The 20,358-nt window shown below is 41.8% G+C and overlaps 2 protein-coding genes across 3 annotated transcripts; one reads left to right on the top strand and one right to left on the bottom strand.

Moving 5' to 3' along the window:
* Positions 1-1,260: 1,260 nt before the first annotated feature.
* On the top strand, positions 1,261-18,647 carry CDC23 (cell division cycle 23; the record flags this gene model as incomplete). 2 transcript variants are annotated; one of them, XM_079770974.1, is made up of 16 exons in its annotated part: positions 1,261-1,435; positions 1,523-1,595; positions 3,534-3,671; positions 4,464-4,506; positions 4,997-5,102; positions 5,205-5,337; positions 10,019-10,196; positions 10,277-10,374; positions 10,520-10,601; positions 16,132-16,285; positions 16,406-16,525; positions 16,879-16,954; positions 17,271-17,332; positions 18,007-18,085; positions 18,167-18,286; positions 18,477-18,647. In XM_079770974.1, exons 1-16 carry the CDS (start codon positions 1,275-1,277, stop codon positions 18,645-18,647), a joined length of 1,794 nt encoding a protein of 597 aa, XP_079627100.1. In that variant the 5' UTR covers positions 1,261-1,274. The 2 variants fall into 2 exon arrangements, with proteins under 2 accessions (XP_079627100.1, XP_079627101.1); XM_079770975.1 differs by having other exon boundaries at positions 1,296-1,435; positions 3,538-3,671.
* LOC307099007 (large ribosomal subunit protein uL15-like) lies at positions 6,800-7,317 on the bottom strand. Its single transcript, XM_079770221.1, has one exon. The coding sequence runs from the start codon at positions 7,299-7,301 to the stop codon at positions 6,855-6,857; it is 447 nt and encodes a 148-aa protein (XP_079626347.1). The 5' UTR covers positions 7,302-7,317; the 3' UTR covers positions 6,800-6,854.
* Positions 18,648-20,358: the final 1,711 nt, after the last annotated feature.

Here is a 20,358-nt window from a genome sequence, read left to right as displayed (position 1 = left end):
TATCAGACGAACCGGACAACAGACAACAAAACAAGGGGGCCCCTTTACCTCCAAGGTCGGTTCTGACGTTTGAGGGGTGGTCGATCAATCTCGGTGGAACCTCCAAATGTAAGGCCGTGACGACCCTGTGGCAGAGCGACGACCCCAAATCAAACGCCGAACTCGAGTCTTGATGCAAAAGCAAGAGGTTTCTTTTATTCAAGCGCAGCGCAGGGACTCACAGGCAGCAACTCTGACAAGAGACTGCTGACCGGAGCCCTGAGCCAGGGTTGATTACAAGCTTTTATGGGCAAAAACCACACGCAGGTGGGGGTGGAAAGGTGGGGGAGATGGCCCGTTCTCGTGGGAACGGAATGCTTTATCTTTAACAGAAAGCTCGTAAAAACAGGAGTTTGCTTTAACAGAAACTAGAAGCCAGGATGTCTTTAATTTGTTTCAACAAAGACCAGGACATTTACTGATAAGCACTAAAGGGGAGTTCAGCACGCTCTTTTCTGGGAACTGAACTATGCCCACTTAATCTTAACTATCTCTGCCTCCCAGAACAGCCTCCGGAGCGCCAGCCCTGAGAGTGCATCCTTTCATACCAACGTTCCCGCGAAGTAAGCAGTCTGCTCCCCTCCAGTGACAGGTCACTACGTTTTGGGTTAATGGGGAGTAAGTAGTCCTTACCTCTGTAACAGACGGAGGCAGCTGACTAGAGGCAATGCCAAAAAGAAGGCCGGACTTGGGACATAGAGTCTAAACAACCAGCTGCATGTCACCCCGGAGTTTTGCAAGGGATTTTATTCATCGAGGAGGGGGGTGGGGCAAAGATGTAAGCTGTTCTGAAAGGATTCGTTAGACACGTGCATCACTTTGGTTAATCAGCGGCACAGGATCCGCTCACAAACGGCACTCTTTTTATCTTTAGTCCAATTACATCATCCCAAAGGTGCAGGGCACTCCCTCTTCTGCCCACTTTCTTGCTCCTATTCCCACCTCCCGTTTTCCAGTCCACCGTTCCCAGCCACTTATTTCCTCTCAGCCACGCCCGGAGATAGTGGCTTCCCCACACCCCTTTCCAGCTTCTAATTTTCCCGCCCCAGTAGCTCTTGGCCAATCGGGGATGTAATGGCCTCCTCTTTCCCGGCCTCTTGGTGACGTTATCAGAAGTGAGATCTCTGATTGCTTGTCCCGGAGCAAGAGCGCACCAATAACAGGCAAGCTTTTTGGGTGCCGGCGCACAGCTAGCATCGTCGCTGCTGATTGGCTGGAGCGGCTGAGACAGAAAGATGGCCGCGAGCCCCTCTGTAGTTCCTGTGGCCCTGACCACTCCGGGGGTACCCATCTTGTCAGCTAGTGGCGATTTCTCAAATTTGCGGGAAATTAAAAAGCAGCTGCTACTTATCGCTGGCCTTACCCGAGAGCGGGGCCTACTGCACAGTAGCAAATGGTGAGATGTCGGGGTGGGACGGGACCGGGCTTGGGTCCTTGGCCTTGGGGGGCTTGTGGAGCTGATTCCGTTTGCGGGGTGTTCCAGGTCCGCGGAGTTGGCCTTCTCCCTACCGGCGTTGCCTCTAGTCGAGCTGCAGCCGCCTCCGCCTATGACAGAGGTAAGGACTGCTCCCCACCGGCCCAAGAGGGAATGACTGGTCAATGGAGGGAGCCGACTGCTTGCTTCGCAGGAATGTTTGCAAAAGGAATTCAAGCATTTAAAGAGCTGGGCGTTTTAAGCGATGTTATCTGTGTGGTTGTGTTGAGCTATGAAAGATCTGGTGGTGCGTTTACTCAAGCTGGAGAGAATAAGGACAAAAATCCTTGCTTAGGATTTCAGCCTTTTCGCTTTTGTAGCCCAGCTTAGACAATGAGCCAGAATAGAAGGTTTTTACAACAGTGCGAAACTGGCCCGGATTCATACAGCTCTGGGTTCAAATCTCAGCCACAGTGGTGACTTTCGGCAATTTAACCTCCTGAACCATAGTATCCTCATCTGTGGAATGCGGATAATAGTATTTACTTTATGGGACTATTGAGGGAATTAAATGAGATATGAATATATTTTATGTCATCCATAGTACATGTGTTTACATAGACTATGTAGTCTGAATGCTTTTCATCATAATCCATTTTGTTACTTGATTCCTCCCTTCCTTTAAAAACAATGAATATTTTTTACTCTAAAAGGTATAATGCAGCCCTGGCTGGTGTGGTTCAGTTGGTTGAGTGTCCTCCGGTGCACTGAAAGGTTGCTGGTTGATTCCCGGTCTGGGTGGGTACATGCCCAGGTTACAGGCTTGATTCCCTGGTCCAGTGGTGCTTGTTGGAGGCAGCTGATCTCTGTTTCTCTCCTTTTCCCTCTCCCTCTCCCTCTCCCTTTCCCTTCTTCCCTCTCTCTTTCTACCTTTCTCTCTAAAATAAATAAATAACATTAAAAAAAAAAAAGGTGTAATGCTGGTTGAGAAGGGGCAGGGGAAGAAATAAACAAATTGTAAGTGGATATGAAAACAGCCAGTAGAATCCTAAGCTGAAGAGCCACATTTAAGACATGTTCATTCAGTCAAGAAAACACTGAATATGTTTTGGTTCCTGTTTTGTGCTGGTAATATTTGGGGCAAGAAGGATGAGGAGAATGAAATTATTAAAGTTTTAATCAGCTTATCCCTAGAATTTGGGATGTGGATTATATGTTTAACTTAAATATGCATTATTTCATTTTTTTTCACAGAGAATTATAGGTGTATTTTAGTTTTTTGCAATACTAACATGTCAAAATGTTCTTGAAGTACAAAAAGTATAAGTAATTGCAGCATATTGCATTTATGTAGAAATTTAAAAGCCTGGGGAAGGAAGGGAATGCCAAATATTAATGCCAAACATTTTCTATAACTTTCTCTTTCACCTTTTCCCTCATGTCAAATCTATATTATTGGCTCCATTTACTGATGAAGAAGTGAATACTCAGAGAAGCTAAGTAACTTTCCTACTGATGTCATGAAGCCAGAAAATCAGAGTTAGAATTTGAATATAGGTCCCTAATTCTGAAGCCTATACAATTTCTACATTTGCAGAAACAATAAAAGTTTCTGAGTGTGTTGGTTTAATATTTTACAAATTTTTATTTTTTCCTCTAACTTTAAAAAAATATGTATTTTTATTGATATCAGAGAGGAAGGGAGAGAGAGAGAGAGCGCGATAGAAACATCAATGATGTGAGAGAATCATTGATAGGCTGCCTCCCGCTCCCCCCTGCGACCCCCCCCCCCCCCCCGAGATTGAGCCCTCAACCTGGTCATGTGCCCTGACTGGGAAACGAACTGGGATCTCCTGGTTCATAGGTTGATGCTTAACCACCAAGCCACTGTAGCTGGGCTCCCATAACTTTTTTATTTTGAAGAAAAAAAAAGTTATCTGACTTTACTTCATTATATATATGGTTTTGGGAGGAGGAAAAGGAGAGAAAAATTATTTTTTCTTACATCTTGAAATCTTGAAATTGGATTTGAACTTTTTTGTCTTATTCCCAATCATTTACAAAAATTCGTCTCTTCTAGGAAGATGCCCAGGATATGGATGCTTACACCCTGGCCAAAGCCTACTTTGATGTTAAAGAGTATGATCGGGCAGCACATTTCCTGCATGGTTGCAATAGCAAGAAAGCCTATTTCCTGTACATGTATTCTAGATACCTGGTGAGGGCCATTATAAGACGTCATTCTACTTTGATCCAAGTGGAAAAAGTTAAACCTTTTAAATAGCATAGCAATAGCCTATTTGGTGAATGTACTTTATAAATATTTGACAATAATAAAGAAGTTGTCATAAAGTTAAAAAAATAATGCTATGAAAGAAAATGTTTTAAAAAACTGATAATATTCATTATTGACAAAGGTGCGAGGCAGTAGATTCCCCCCCCTGCCCCCCCCCTTTGAAGTCAGTTTGGGTAGATTATGTTAATTTGAAATACTGTGACCAAGCAATTCTACTTTAAGTAACTTGCCCAATGTTAATACATCTGTTCATGGAAATATTTTTTTGTAATACCCCCAAAATGTCAACAACTTAAATATCCATTAGTCAAGAAATTCATTGTTAAATCTTGCCTGAAGTATTTTTTACTATGATGTTGCAAAATGATGATTTTCCCCTCTAGCACTCTCCACATTTATTGATGCTCATTTGTCATTCTGTTCTAAGCAAGAGTCTTTCCTTCCCTTTCCATTTATCTATTTACCTAGTATGGACTTAAGGATTCTTTTATTTTTAATTGTTTATATAATTCATTACAGTACTTAATTATTTGGTGCTCAGATTATTCCAGATTTGACCAATGGGAGCCCGTGAATAGTTACTTAAAATTAGTGACCAATAGTAGCTGCCATTTTGGATGGTTTTGGGCCCTTTAGGTGGAATCAGGCTGCTAGTGTTAGAACAGGTTCAGAATTCACTGGTAAAAAGACCTATGTGTGCATTTTCTCTTACAGTCTGGAGAAAAGAAGAAGGATGATGAAACAGTTGATAGCCTAGGTATGAATTTCTTTTTTTACCTTTTAGATTAAAGCAGGGGTTGCACACACAAATGCCTATAGAAGCCAGGCAGGTAGTACAAATGTGTGAAGTGGTCCGAGGAGGGCTGTTGGAAATTAGATAGCACAACTGGCTGATTGTCTCCCAGCTCCAGCTGAGGGTTGCCTTGTGGCCTGCTGTTGTCAAGGCTTTCTTCTCTGACTCTACTCCATTGCCTGAAGCTGGAAATTCAGATTTTTAGTTGAGGCTTCTGATTTTTAAATGTTGATACTAATTCAAAACTTTAAAAACCTGTGTGGGCCTAGCAAAATATGACTGCAGACCAGTTATCAGTCGTTATTTATTTGGAGGAAAAAAATTGTGTAAGATATTGACTACTTGTGAGTGCTTGCTGGAAGTTTCAGGTGTAGCTGTTTGATGCCAAAAGGAATATCAGGTCTATAAAATGAAGACGAGCAGTTTTCTCTTAGAGACTTTGTTTCTTTTCTAGGCCCTCTGGAAAAAGGACAAGTAAAAAATGAGGCTCTTAGAGAATTGAGAGTGGAGCTCAGCAAAAAGCACCAAGCTCGGGAACTTGATGGTTTTGGCCTTTATCTGTAAGTGTTAGAGTAAGTTGGAACTTTCTACAACGTGTTCTCCTGAGCAGAAGAGAGCTATTATAGAGCATTACCTTCTGTGATGGTTTCCTTCTTTTCTAGGTATGGTGTTGTGCTTCGAAAACTGGACTTGGTGAAAGAGGCCATTGATGTATTTGTGGAGGCTACTCATGTTTTGCCTTTGCATTGGGGAGCCTGGATAGAACTCTGTAACTTGATTACAGACAAAGAGATGGTAAGTTAAGATGAGCTATGTGGCCCTAGCTGGTTTTCTCAGTGGTTAGTGCATCGCCTGCGTTTGAAGGGTCCTGGGTTTGATTCCCATCAAGGGCACATGCCCAGGTTGCGGGCTTGATCCTCAGTGGGGAGTGTGCAGGAGGCAGTCAGTCAGTGATTCTCTCTCATCATTGATGTTTCTATCTCTCTACCTCTCCCTTCCTCTCAGAAATCAATAAATATTTTTTAAAAAAGATGAGCTATGTGAAAAAGTCTGTACTTCAAGTTTTATATAATTCTGTAGTAATGGGGTGGGAGGAGAGAGGTTTGCTAAGCCTTTGATCAGGGGTCCTCAAACTTTTTAAACGGGGCCAGTTCACTGTCTCAGACCGTTGGAGGGCTGGACTATAGTTTAAAAAAAACTATGAACAAATTCCTATGCACACTGCACATATCTTATTTTGAAGTAAAAAAACAAAACGGCAAAAACAACCGCATGTGGCTCGCGGGCCGTAGTTTGAGGACACCTGCCTTTGATTATATAGCTAGCTCTTTGCTCCTTCTCTGGTCTCTTTCACTGTTGGGATTTCCGTCTTCAGGTCTTCATTTGAAAGACAAATGTCTAGCTCTTGTTTGGTAGTTGCTGTTTGATTTGCATCCAGTTATATTAGGACTAGAGGCCCGATGCATGAAATTCTTGCAAGTAGGTCTTCCTTCCCCCGCTGCTAGCACCGGCTTCCCTCTGGCACCTGGGACCTGGGCTTCCCTCCAGCCACCGGCAGGCACCTGGGACCCAGGCTTCCCTCTGGCTGCTAGCAGGCACCTGGGACTTGGGACCTGGGCTTCCCTCGCAGCCCTGGCTTGTCTGGAAGGTCGTCTGGTCTAATTAACATATTACCCTTATTATTATAGACTAGAGGCTTGTTGCACAAAATTCGTGCTCGGGGCTGGTGGTCGGGGGGTGTAACTCAGCCCGGCCTGCACCCTCTCGCAATCTGGGACCCCTCAGGGGATGTCTGACTGCCGGTTTAGGCCTGATCCCACAGGGATCCCAGCAGGATTGGGCCTAAACTGGCAGTCAGGCATCCCTCTCGCAACCCAGGACCATTGGCTCCTAACTGCTTGCCTGCCTGCCTGCCTGCCTGATTGTCCCTAACCCCTCTGCCTGCCTGCCTGCCTGCCTGATAGCCTCTGTCTGTCTGCCTGATCGCCCCTAACCACTTCGCCTGATTGCCCCTAACCACACTGCCTGCCTGCCTGATCGCCCCTAACTGCTCTCCTGCCTGCCTGATCGTCCCTAACCACCTCTGCTTCAGACCCCGCTGCGGCAGCTTTATCTGGAATGACGTTCGGAAGGTTGTTCGGCTGTCCGGTCTAATTAGCATATTACGCTTTTATTATTATAGAAGATACCTTTCATATTCATGTGTTCACATTCAAGTTTTACTGTAACTTGTTTTATAGACTAAATACTGTTACAGTTTCTATTTTTTTTTTTGTACTTGGACATTTTAATGAACTTCCCTCCATGTAGCTTCAAGCTACGAGGACACAGGCCCCACCAACACCCTTAATCTTCTCCTCGGCTCTTCTGCTGAAGAACTTGGCCTTCACAATGACAGGCTGTTTTGGGAGCTTTCCCTTCCCCAGAACTTTGTAGTAGCCCGATCGCACCACATCAATGATAGGAGCAACTCCAGTCTTGCTTTTGGCAGCATTTACCCGTGTCTGCTCACTGACCAGGGTCCACAGTTTATCAAGGTTGACAGTTGGGCAGAAGCTCTGGTTCCTCTTTAAGTGGTAATGCCTCACACCAACTTTCCCAAAGTAACCTGGGTGATATTTGTCGAAGTTGATCCTGTGATGATGCAAGCCACCAGCATTACCGCGGCCCCCGGGGTGCTTCCTGTGCTTGCCGATGCGGCTGTGGCCGTGGCTCACGTGGCCCCGAAGTTTTCGGGTCTTCCTGAGTCTGGATGGCATGTCGGTGGCCGAGCTGCAAGAGCCTGTTACAGTTTCTTAATTTTAAAGATGCTATTATAGGAAAGGTTCCTCTGATATCAAGGATCATATTTATTCCAGCCAGTGTGGCTCAGTGGTTAACACTTACGTATGAACCAAGAGGTCATGGTTCGATTCTCCATCAGGGCACATGCTTGGGTTTCGGCTCTGTCCCCAGTGGGGGGTATTCAGTAGGCAGCCAATCGATTCTCTCTCATCATTGATGTTTCTATCTCTCTTTCCCTTTCCCTTCCTCTCTGAAAGCAATTAAAAATATATATTTTAAAAGGGGATCATATTTAAAACATTTTAAGTCTCTGCTAAGCTCATAGGATTCTGAGAAGATACAGAGATTTGTTAATTAAGGAAATAATATATATAAACTGCAATTATCTTAGTAGTCATTATTAGAGGATATTGTCTATAGAGTTTATTTGCTGTTCTTCAGTAATTAATGGAAATGATAACACATTTCTTTTTTTTTAAATATATATATTTTATTGACTTTTTACAGAGAGGAAGGGAGAGGGCTAGAGAGTTAGAAACATCGTTGAGAGAGAAACATGAGAGAGAAACATCGATCAGCTGCCTCTTGCACACCCACCACTGGGGATGTGCCTGCAACCAAGGTACATGCCCTTGACCGGAATTGAACCTGGGACCTTTACTTCGCAGGCCGACACTCTATCCACTGAGCCAAACTGGCTAGGGCAACACATTTCTTTTTGTTTGCTCTGAAGAGCCAAAGTCTGGTTGGTTTCTCCTAATAATGATATATGCTACTAAGTCTGTGTCTGAAATTTTACCTTTGTTTACTTGTATTTACCTATCTCTAACTGCCTAGTAGAATTTCATTGAAAGTTTGTTTTATCTCTGAATTCAAAATACACAAAACTAGATTTTTCATCTTACCTACCAAATTCTCTTTCTCCCAACTTTTTTTTAATATTAGTTTTTAAAAAATATATATTTTTATTGATTTCAGAGAGGAAGGGAGAGGGAGAGAGAGATAGAAACATCGATGATAAGAGAGAACCATTGATCAGCTGCCTCCTGCACACCCCCCACTGGGGATCGAGCCCGAAACCTGGGCATGTGTGACCAGAATCGAACCCAGGACCCTCCAGTCCGAAGGTCGATGCTCTATCCACTGAGCCAAACCGGCCAGGGCAACACACCCAGTCTTTTTTTTTATATATATATTTTTTTTTATTGATTTTTTACAGAGAGGAAGAGAGAGGGATAGAGAGTTAGAAACATCGATGAGAGAGAAACATCGATCAGCTGCCTCTTGCACACCCCCCACTGGGGATGTGCCTGCAACCAAGGTACATGCCCTTGACCGGAATCGAACCCGGGACCCTTGAGTCCGCAGGCCGACGCTCTATCCACTGAGCCAAACTGGTTTCGGCCACACCCAGTCTTAATGCCTCAATCATATTTGCCTCTTCCCTTTCTCTTATCTCCTTTATCTATTCAGCCACAGACATGGCCATAGTTTCTTCTTCTTTTTAAAAAATATATATATTTTATTGATTTTTTACAGAAAGGAAGGGAGAGGGATAGAGAGTTAGAAACATCGATGAGAGAGAAACATCGATCAGCTGCTTCTTACACACTCCCTCCTGGGTATGTGCCCGCAACAAAGGTACATGCGCTTGACTGGAATCAAACCTGGGACCCTTGAGTCTGCTGGCTGATGCTCTATCCACTGAGCCAAACTGGTTAGGGCCATGGTTTCTTCTTGTATCTGTTTTTTTTCTTTTGGCTTCCTTTGCCATCTTGTTTATCTCCAACTTGGATTTCTTATAAGTAATATATACTTTCTATCTAACTTTCCCATCTTTACATTCCCATTTCTAAGCCCTCCTGTACACGGTTTCCAAAGTTATTCTTAAAACACCCATGTCATCATGATTCTCTTGCATAAAAATTCAGTGGTTTCCTGTTGCATACCATTTCCTATTGCACTATAGGAACCACCCTACCATTTCAGTCTTATTTTTTCACTGTGTCCCAGCACAAAACTTCCCTTCAAACAACCTAGTTTCATCAACCTCTTCACCCACATTCATCATAACCGTTTTTCTTTTATTTATGTTGTCCTTGCCTAGAACATTCATTTTTTTCTCTTTCTCTCCCCTTTTTTCTGTTCAAATCTACCCACCCTCCAAGACACCTCAAATCCTATCTATTCTTTGAAGCCTTCTCCAACTGGGCCTTTCCTCCCTATTGTGCTTGTAAATCCTATTACACTTGAAATGCCCCATGTCCATTATTAGGTGCTGTAATAAAATTTCCAGTGATAAACACCTTTAGACAAGTGATTTTCAAGCCTTTTCATTTAATGGCATACAAAAACTAATTACTAAAATTCTGTGGCACACTAAAAAATACAATTTTTGTCGATCTGACCAAAAAAAATATAGGTATAATTTTGGGTCATTCATTCCAGGTGGGTACTGTTGTGTTAACTCTTGTCACTTTTTTTATTTGACAGTGTAAGGGAAAAGGGGTCAGTGCCCCTGACTAAATAGTCAGGTGTTGCATGTTTTAAAAATTCTTTCGGCACAACACTGTGCCTCTTGTGGCACATTGGTTAAAAATCGCTGCTTTAGACAATAAAAATAGTTCCTTGATGTTCTTTTGGGAGAGAGGTCAAAATGTATTAAATGTGTTCCTCTCTTTCCTGCTGCCAGCTGAAGTTCCTGTCTTTGCCAGACACCTGGATGAAAGAGTTTTTTCTGGCTCATATATACACAGAATTGCAGTTGATAGAGGAGGCCCTGCAAAAGTATCAGAATCTCATTGATGTGGGCTTTTCTAAGAGCTCTTATATTGTTTCCCAAATTGCAGTTGCCTATCACAATATCAGAGGTAAGTGAATAAGGACAATGAAATTCTTCAAAACCTGAAAGTATCATTGTGTTGTTTTCTGAACTATGTTCTTTCTGCAGATATTGATAAAGCCCTCTCTATTTTTAATGAGCTAAGGAAACAAGACCCTTATAGGATTGAGAATATGGATACATTCTCCAATCTTCTTTATGTCAGGGTGAGCTGCTTCCTTTACGTGGACTTGATTAAGCTCATGTGTGCTTTCATCTGGGTTGGATTGTCATCCAGTTGCATTAACTACAAGCAAAATAATTTTAGAGGTTCATTTTTCATGCTTAGACTCTCTTTTTCTTTTCTTCCAGAGCATGAAATCTGAGTTGAGTTATCTGGCTCACAACCTCTGTGAGATTGATAAATATCGTGTAGAAACTTGCTGTGTAATTGGTAAGAATCATTATTCTTTTTCTTTTAAGATTTACCTATATTGTAAATAATACAAGTATAGAAATAACAGTATAAAAGTGTCAAAGGTAACAAAATTATGTACAGTAGAATGTGAAAGCTCACTATAACCCCATCCCCAAGATTGTTTAGAGAACATGACTCCAGAATATTTTTCTGTGTGAATATTAAAAATGTGTGTGTGCAAGCGTGTGTACAGTTTGTTTGTAAAAACTATATCATTATACACACTGCTTTGTAACTTCCTTTTTTAAACGTATATCTTTTTTTTGTATCTAGATTTTATGTTTTATTGTGATCTAATATTATATAGATGTGCCATCATTTTACTTAATATAAAAATTGCTTCAGGAAACATTTTTGTATGTGTACATTTATTTTTGCATGTTAATGCAATTGTTTTTGTATAATAAGCAGTAAAAGACTGGATCAAAAGTTCTATATATTTTTTAAACTTTAGTACTACTAAAAAGTTTGTAAGGCCTTAGCTGGTGTGGCTCAGTTGGTTGGGTGTCATCCCGTGCATCAAGAGGTTGCTGGTTGGATTCTCAGTCAGGGCATATGCCCTGGTTGCGGGCTCTAACCCTGGTTGGGGGTATGCAGGAGGCAACTGGTTGATGTTCTCTCTCTTTCTCCTCCTCTTAAAAAGAAAAATTTGTAAGAATTTCCAATCCTATGAAAAGAGATGAGAGTACCTGTTTCTATGTATTGGGGTGTCTCAATCTTGGCATTAATGACATTTTGGGGTAACAATATTTTTTGTGGAGAGCTGTCCTCTGCATTGTAGGGTATTAGTAGTATCCTTAGCCTCTACCCACTGCTCCTTCCCCCTAGTTGTGCTGATAAAAAATATTTGCAGGTGCCCTACCCAGTTTGGCACAGTGGATATAGCGTAGGTCTGCGGACTGAAGGGTCCCTGGTTCGATTCCGGTCAAGGGCACATGCCTGGGGTTGTGGGCTCGATCCCCAGTAGGAAGCCTGCAGGAGGCAGCCCGATCAATGATTCTCATTATTGATGTTTCTATCTCTCTCTCCCTCTCCATTCCTCTCTGAAATAAATAAAAATATATTTAAAAAAATATTTGCAGGTATTGCCAAATAACTTCTTGGGTCAGAATCATCTCTGGTTATGAACCATGGTCCTAGGTACTTGGCCACACTAGTGTGGTCTGATAATCAGCTGACATAAACAGATGAATGGCCACTCCTGGTAAGCTTGATTGGTTGTGGTTGAAAGTCTTCCTGGAGATGAAAGGGACATACCTATCTCTGGGTCTTTGGTGACACTGCATCAAGATCATGCATTTGTACCTTTCTAGATCAGGATATTGTTAATAAACTGATAGAATTTTAATTCATCAATTATTCAGTGAATATTTCCAGTCCTTGAGGAAGTTGTAGTCTGGCATGGTTATGTAATAAGTCCTTTGGAAACATAGGTAAGAATAGGAACGAATGATCTTTTCAATATAGAACATTATGAATGAAGTATAAAGTCCATTAAGTGAGGATGGAACTCCAGTTTATTCAGAAAACATCTTCAAGCATCTTCTACTCAGAGTGCCAGGCACTGTGCTTTGTATTGCATCACCTACCCTAATTGCCTATTTAGGAAGTCCAATAAGGAAACAGTTATAATACAATGGGCTGAGTGTTATGATTGAGGTAAACATAGGATGCTAAGAGAGTACATAGGGCCTGGGCAGTGTGGTGCAGTGGTTGAGCCTCAGCCTATGAGCCAGGACGTCACGGTTCAATTTCCATTCAGGGCACGTTCCCTGGGGGTTGCAGGTTCAATTCCCAGTAAGAGGGTATGCAGAAGGCAGCTGATCAATGATTCTCTTTCATCATTGATATTTCTCTCTCTCCCTCTCTCTGAAATCAATAAAAACTTATTTAAAAATAAAGAAAGAGAGTACATAGGAAAGGCATCTAATTGAGTCTGAGATTAGGGAAGGTGATGCTTGAAGAATAGGCAGGAGTGAAAGAGTTCACTAGGGGAGAAGGATTGAGTTGGGAAGGGCATTGCAGTGCAGAGGCATTGAAGTGTGAAACAGACATTATGCTGGAAATAGTTCAGCATCCTAAAGCATGGTGTGGGAAGTGGGAATGTACAAAAAAGGGCCAGATCTTGAAGAGCCTTTTTTGTTTTGCTTAAAGTTTGGATTTTATTCTTAAGGCAGTGGGAGTCTTCTGAAGGATTTTAAGCCAGAATGATAAAAGTGTTCAGATATTCTTTTTCAAATGATGACTGGAGACAGTGTGCTAAAGAATTAGAAAAAGGGCTAGACTAGGGGCAGGGAGACCAGCCAGGAGGCTTTTGCAATAATCCAGGATGATGAAAACGTATGATGAGGAGATACTGGTGTGAGGAGTGGAGAGAGGATTTAGAAGATATTTAGGAAGTAGAACAAACAGGAATTGGTGACTGGGTAACCAGATTGCTAACAGTGCTCTTTACATGAAGAAAGATAATAGAGGTAGGGGAGACAATGAACAGTGTTGTTGTTTTTTTTAACCTATTGACTTAAAGCCAATTAAAATCAAAGGAGACATATACATGAAGAATAATGATTTAGGAGTTTCCTGTTTATTTTTTTAATAATCATTTCAGGTGACCTCAATGAACTTTTTAAAAAATACTTACCTGGGGATATTTTTTTATTGATTTTTTAGAGAGAGTGGAAGAGAGAGGGAAAGACAGAAATATCAATGTGAGAGATACACATTGATTGGTTGCCTCCTGCACACACCCTGACCAGGGCCTGGGCCGGGGAGGAGCCTGCAACTGAGGTACCAGTACATGCCCTTGACCTGAATTGAACCTGGGACCCTTTGGTCCGCAAGCTGATGCTCTATCCATGGAGCCAAACCGGCTGGGCTGAACTTTTTATTTCTCTTTCAGTATATCTGTAATGTCCAGCAAAGTTACTGAAAGATGATCAGTAAGTGTTTGTTGAATTCAGCCTGCTTATATTAAAATTTAAGAATAAGGAACATTATGCCGAAACCGGTTTGGCTCTGTGGATAGAGCATCGGTCTGCGGATTGAAAGGTCCCAGGTTCGATTCCAGTCAAGGGCATGTACATTGGTTGCGGGCACATCCCCGGTAGGGGGCGTGCAGGAGGCAGCTGGTAGATGTTTCTCTCATCGATGTTTCTAGCTTTCTATCCCTCTCCTTTCCTCTCTGTAAAAAATCAATAAAATACATTTTTAAAAAAAGAAAAAAGAATAAGGAACATTAGATATGACAGAATATGCTTCAGCTTTCATATTATAGCAAATTCAGAGGAAGTGAAAGGAGAAAGAAGGATGGAGAGAAAAAAGAAACTAAAGACCTAAGAGAAAAATGCAACAACTTAAGAATAGAGTGATGACAGGAATCTCCTAGTTGTTTAGTCATTGCTTCTGCTTTTATGTCTTGATGTGAATTGATTGCTTCCTTCTGCATCTTTTCTGGAGTTCCAATCTCTGAGGGTATATGTAAATAAGCATGTATCAGCATATATGACAGTACAACAAAGTTAAGATTTGGACTCTGGAACCAGATTGCCCAAGTTTTCTATGTAATTTATTGTTTTAGGTCTTTGATTCATTTTTAATTAATGTTTGTACATGGGGACAAACTGTAATGTAGTTTTATTCTTTTGCATGTGGCTTTCCAGTTTTCCCAGCACCATTTATTGAGGAGGCTTTTTTTTCTCCATTGTATGTTTATGGCTTCTTTGTAAAAAATTAATTGCCCATAGACATGTGGTTTTATTTCTGGGCTCTCAATTCTGTTCCATTGGTCTGTGTGTCTGTTTTTCTGCCAATACCATGCTGTTTGTTCCTTCTTTTTTTTATTGTCACCTGAGGATGTGTTTATTGATGTTAGAGAGAAAGGAAGGGGGTGGGCAGAGAAAGAAACATTGATCAAATGCATCCCTATTGGGGATTAAACCCGCAACCTGGATATGTGCCCAGGTATCGAATTTGCAACCTTTTCATGAATGGGACAATGCTTCAATCAGCTGAACCACACTGACCAAGGCTGACTTGCTCTTTTTTAAAAATTATATTTTATTGATTTGATTTGAAAGAGACACAGAGAGAAAGCCATCAATCTGTTGTTCCACTTATTTATGCATTCATTGGTGATTCTTGTATTTGCCCTGACTGGGAATCAAACACACAACCTTGGTGTATCAGGACGATGCTCTAACCAACTGAGCTACCCAGCCAGGACTGACTTGCATTTTTCAAGACCAATCCTCCAATATAATAAAGAGGTAATATGCAAATTAACCCTCAGGCCCTCACAAGATGGCTGCCTACAACCAGGCCGGCAGGGGGGTTAGTGAAGGACGACCAAACGACTGAACAGCAGGCTGCGTGGGGCGACCAGGCCGGCAGGGGGGTTAGTGAGGGACGACCAAACGACTGAACAGCAGGCTGTGTGGGGCGACCAGGCTGGCAAGGGAGGGGGGTTAATGAGGGACGACCAAATGACTGAACAGCAGGCTGCGTGGGGCGACCAGGCCAGTGGGGGGGGCCGTGAGGGGCAACCAGGCCGGCAGGGGGGTCAGTTAGGGGCAATCAGGCTGGCATGTAGAGGCAGTGAGGGGCAAACAGGCTGACGGGGGAGGGGGGCAGTTAGGGGCGACCAGGCAGGCAGGCAGGCAGGTGAGCGATTAGGAGCCAGCAGTCCAGGATTGTGAGAGGGATGTCCGACTGCCGGTTTAGGCCCAATCTGCGGGATCGGGCCTAAACTGGCAGTCAGACATCCCCCAAGGGGTACTGGATTGGAGAGGGTGCAGGCTGGGCTGAGGGGGACCACCCCTCCCGGCCCGTGCACAAATTTCGTGCACTGGGCCTCTAGTGATAATATAACTGCTTTGATTCCTGAGTGAGAGCAGAGCTCAGAGCTCTACCTTTTTCACCCTTGAGGTACCCTAGCAATATAGTTGGAAAACCAAAATATAAAGCTTACTCTTAAAAATGTCTTACCCTTTAACAAAATATGTGTATAAATGCTATATCCAGATAAAATGAAGAAAAACTTGCAATGTTAGGGAACACTTTTTTTAAAACCATAATGTGTGATAAATGATATATATTTCCCAAGGGAGCGATGATATTTCCCTTATGTACAGTTCGGCTGTTCTGCAAGGAATTTGGGGGAATGAGTTATGGTTTCATGTCCACACTGTGGAATGCTGTCTATTTTTATTTAATTTTTTGTTAATCCTCACTTGAGGATGTTTTTATTTTATTTTGATTTTTAGAGAGAGTGGAAGGGAGGGGGAGAGACAGAGAGAGAAACATTGATGTGAAAGACAAAGATTGATGTGAGAGAAGCACATTGATTGGTTGCTTCCCCCAGTGTCCCTGACTGGGCCAGGGATCCAGAATCGAACCCATGAGCCTTTAGTTCATGGGCTGATGCTCTATCCACTGAACAAAACTGGCTAGGGCAGTGAACTTTTATTTTTACCTTTCTAATTATTCATATTTTTTGTTTTTCAATCAGGCAATTATTATAGTTTGCGTTCTCAGCATGAGAAAGCAGCCTTATATTTCCAAAGAGCTTTGAAATTGAATCCTCGGTATCTTGGGGCCTGGACACTAATGGGACATGAGTACATGGAAATGAAGAACACATCTGCTGCTATTCAGGCTTATAGGTGAGCTCCTAGTTGTGGGGTTAGGTAGAGCAGATTGCTGTGATGTTAGGAGCCTCTTCTGAGCCTGCAAGTTGCTAACTTTGATTCTGCTGTCTTACCAGTCTCTCTTCCATTTCTTAGACATGCCATTGAGGTTAATAAGCGGGACTACAGAGCCTGGTATGGCCTCGGGCAGACCTATGAAATCCTTAAGATGCCATTTTACTGCCTTTATTATTATAGACGGGCCCATCAGCTTCGGTAAGTCTGGCCACTTGACAATGTGTTTGTTTTGGGGAGTGCTGACACTTTTCTTTCTTTTTTCATGGCTACTGAGTGACTAGTGGGTAGTATATAGAGTGTGGATATACTGGCTAAAAGGATGATTCATGTTCTGGATGGGAAGGAGCAAGATGGTGTGAGATTTCATCATGCTACTCAGAATGGTGTGCAATTTAAAACTGTTTATTTCTGGAATTTTCCATGTAATATTTTCGGACTGCAGTTGACTGTGGAAAGTGAAACCTCGAATAAGGGGGGATCACTACAGTAGTGGTGGTGGTGGACTTTAGTTATCTATAATACTTTTTCACACTACTACTATTTTGTCTCAGGCCCAATGATTCTCGTATGCTGGTTGCTTTAGGAGAATGTTATGAGAAACTCAATCAACTTGTGGAAGCCAAAAAGGTATCTGAGATTGAGCCCTTGAGAACTGAGTGGGAATCTGCTGCTTGGATGAAGGGTGGGGCTATCTGTGCTCTGTAACTTTTCTTCATTCTGGTATCTCTACATGTGGAAGTCGCAATACATAAGAGGCTAAAAGGCAAAGCTTGGGTGACATCATCTGTGGGAATGTCAGTATGTAGCCTGGACCTATGATTTAGTAAAAATGCCTGCATCCTGCAAACCTGATGTTCTGGGAGGCTTGCAGGACTTGAGCCTTTGTGTGATTAGTCATGCCACCTGGGCAATGGTCAAAGTGACAAGTTTATTTTTTTGACAGTGTTACTGGAGAGCTTATGCCGTGGGAGATGTGGAGAAGATGGCTCTGGTGAAACTTGCAAAGTGAGTGAAAGGACTAAAACGCTATTGATATTTCTGTTGGCTCCTCTGGTATGGTGGGTGAGCCTTCTATCCATCATCCTACATGAATGTGGGGATGTAGCAGGGTGTATGAATATTGATCTGAAAATTTAGCCATTTGACTTGAGAGAATGACACTTCTCTTTAAAGTGGGAATTGCTTTCCTATTAGGCAAGGGACCAAGAATGAATTGAAAGAAATGAAATTTTTATGTAAGAGCAGTCTAGGAAAACTAAGTACTGATCTCCTAATAAGAACTATGAAAATAATAACTCAGAAATAGTAGGCAAAGAGGTTCTTAAATATAATTTTATTCATGCCAGTTCTTTTCTGGCTTATTAGAAAAAAATCTGAATTATCTTTTTTTTTTTAATCTTAGGATATTAACAAAGTTTTTGCAAAGGTGTGTTACTCAGCTTATGTATTTGCTAACTCTCCCTCCATTACCAGTAGCAGAGTAATGATACTAAATTTGATAAAATAACCTCACTTCTGGGGTTATTTTAACTATTCTGGGTCCCAGTGTGCCATTTATGTAAAAATTTGTACTTGTCTTTGTGTTGTCATCTTTTGGGTCTTAATAATGTGCTTTTACTATTTATCATTATTTAGCTTTGAGATCTGATTTGTACTTAAAAGACCAATTTCTTTTGTAGGCTTCATGAACAGTTGACTGAGTCAGAACAGGCTGCTCAATGTTACATCAAATATATCCAAGATATCTATACCTGTGGGGTATGTGTCCTGGACATGAGGACTGGGTTGCTGATTTTATTTATTCTTATCACCTTAGTCATCTCTGCTTTCCTTATCTAGGAAATAGTGGAACACTTGGAGGAGAGCACAGCTTTCCGCTATCTGGCCCAGTACTATTTTAAGTGCAAGCTGTGGGATGAAGCTTCAACTTGTGCCCAAAAGTGTTGTGCATTCAATGATGTGAGTATCAGTTATTAAAGAGTTTGGATTTGGGTCAAACATATAATCTTTACCATGATTTGGGAGTAGAAAGTGGATAATAAGTGGAAAGGCTATCTTGATTTGTGAAACTTACACATGAGTATTTTAGAACATGTTTTTGAGAACATCCTTGGACATATTTTGAAATAGTTGCCTGACTTTGTTTCAGACCCGGGAAGAAGGTAAGGCCTTGCTCCGGCAAATCCTGCAGCTTCGGAACCAAGGAGAGACTCCTTCCACTGAGATGCCTGCACCCTTTTTCCTACCGGCGTCACTGTCTGCTAACAATACTCCTACACGCAGAGTTTCTCCACTCAACTTGTCTTCAGTCACACCATAGTTGACTAATTTCAAGCTAGCACATTGCCTTACCTCCATGTAAAAATCGCCATGTCTATTCTTCCAAGGACCTTAGCTCTTTTTGTGTGTACAGATGGAAACAGCTCCTTGGGGAGAGTTTATAGAATCACCTTCAGAGTAGACTGAGAGAAGAATCCTGGCAGGAAACAGACACTGTCTTGCCAGTTAGAAGCACTTCTTCCTATGCTCAGAGTAGCTACAGAGCTTGGCCTTCTTCCCAGATTCTCCCCACCTCACCCCCAAACATCCTTGTACTAGCACTTTAGCACAGGCAAGGCTACAGGCTACAGGAACCGTTTTAATGCTGCTGGGAGTGGTTTCCTGAGAAGTGAGGAAAGGAGAAAAGTTAGTGATTCTATCCTCTGCTGACAGTAGGGGCACCGGATACCCTAGCAAGGTCAGGGCACTGGATAGACATGATGGTATTCTTGGATTTACTGAGCATGACTGTTCTGTCAGAGATTAGGTTTAAATGGAGTAAAACTATACAGTAGGTCCTCGGTTACATCGGAGATCCGTTCCTACGCCGTGGTTTTTATCGTAAGTCAGAACCCACCTACATAAGCACCTACGTCACTCACATGGAGCACATACACAGCAGTAATGAAGTGACAGAGAAAGATAACAATTCATGACCTTTACTTGTGGTAAATAAATAATAAAAAACATAAAGCACATATGTCGAAATGCCGAACTTTTTTTTTTAATAAATGAGAGATGGTGACGTAACCATGAACGTTGTACGTTGAGTCTGATGTAGCCCAAAGACTGCCTGTACATTTGTTTTGAAGAGTCTCCTAGAACATTTCAAATTCGAGGTATCTTACTAGAGTTGAATAGAAGGGACAAACATAATCTTATGGAGCATGAAGGCCCCTACCAAGAGCAAAAGATGTCTAGTTATCTATATTCTCCCCGCAAAAGCGAAGTAAGGAGACAGGATTACAGATAATCTCATGGCCATTTGGAGATAACTTTTTATAACTACAGACAAGAATAAACTCATTTCAAGCTGGTCTGTTTTAATATTTTTGATGTAATTGTCTTTTTTTTCAGGCTAGACAAGGTAAAGGGAATCATTGTTAGTGTGCTCTTAGAGGGTTTCAGGCCTGTGCATGCGTATTTAGTAGGAGGAATATGTGATGGTTATGTATGCTGCAATGAATTTGTACAGATGACATAAATTATTCTGAGCTCAGGACCCAGCCTTCCTATGTTCACGTTTCCAAAACAAGTTTGTTACCTATTCACTTCCTAATGTGTGATACTTCATTTTATAGTAAAGAAGGTTTAGAATATATAATGTCCCTTGAATTCATTTCTTATTAAGCTTTCTTAGATGTCTAGCGACATTCCTGTGCAGGGTTTTCATGGGCCTGAATGATGATAATTTTAAATTTTTCTTTCCTTTTATAATTTGAATGGTTTTTTAAAACTTGGGATTCAGATTAAAAAATGTGAACAATATCTTTAATATAGCTTTCTTTTTTTGTGCTGCATAAAAAACATAAGTAAAAAAGCATGAGGTTACATAGGTGACTATATTACAAAAAAAGACAAAAACAACTAGTGTGTGAATATTACATTTTGCATAAAGTTCAAGGTATATATATGGTGAAGTTTAAGAGAGACTTATTTCTTAAGCTGAGCAGCTGACCCACCTCAGGACAAGGACTGCTCTCTCCTTCCCC

The sequence above is a fragment of the Cnephaeus nilssonii genome (genome assembly GCF_951640355.1).
Source record: "Cnephaeus nilssonii genome assembly, chromosome: 5".
NCBI lineage: Eukaryota > Metazoa > Chordata > Mammalia > Chiroptera > Vespertilionidae > Cnephaeus > Cnephaeus nilssonii.
Note: the sequence above shows the minus strand (reverse complement) of the source record. Positions and strands in the feature narration are given on the sequence as shown.

Excerpts from the sequence above, each read along its gene's own strand:
- LOC307099007 (XM_079770221.1), bottom strand. The coding sequence starts at position 7,301 with ATGCCATCCAGACTCAGGAAGACCCGAAAACTTCGGGGCCACGTGAGC.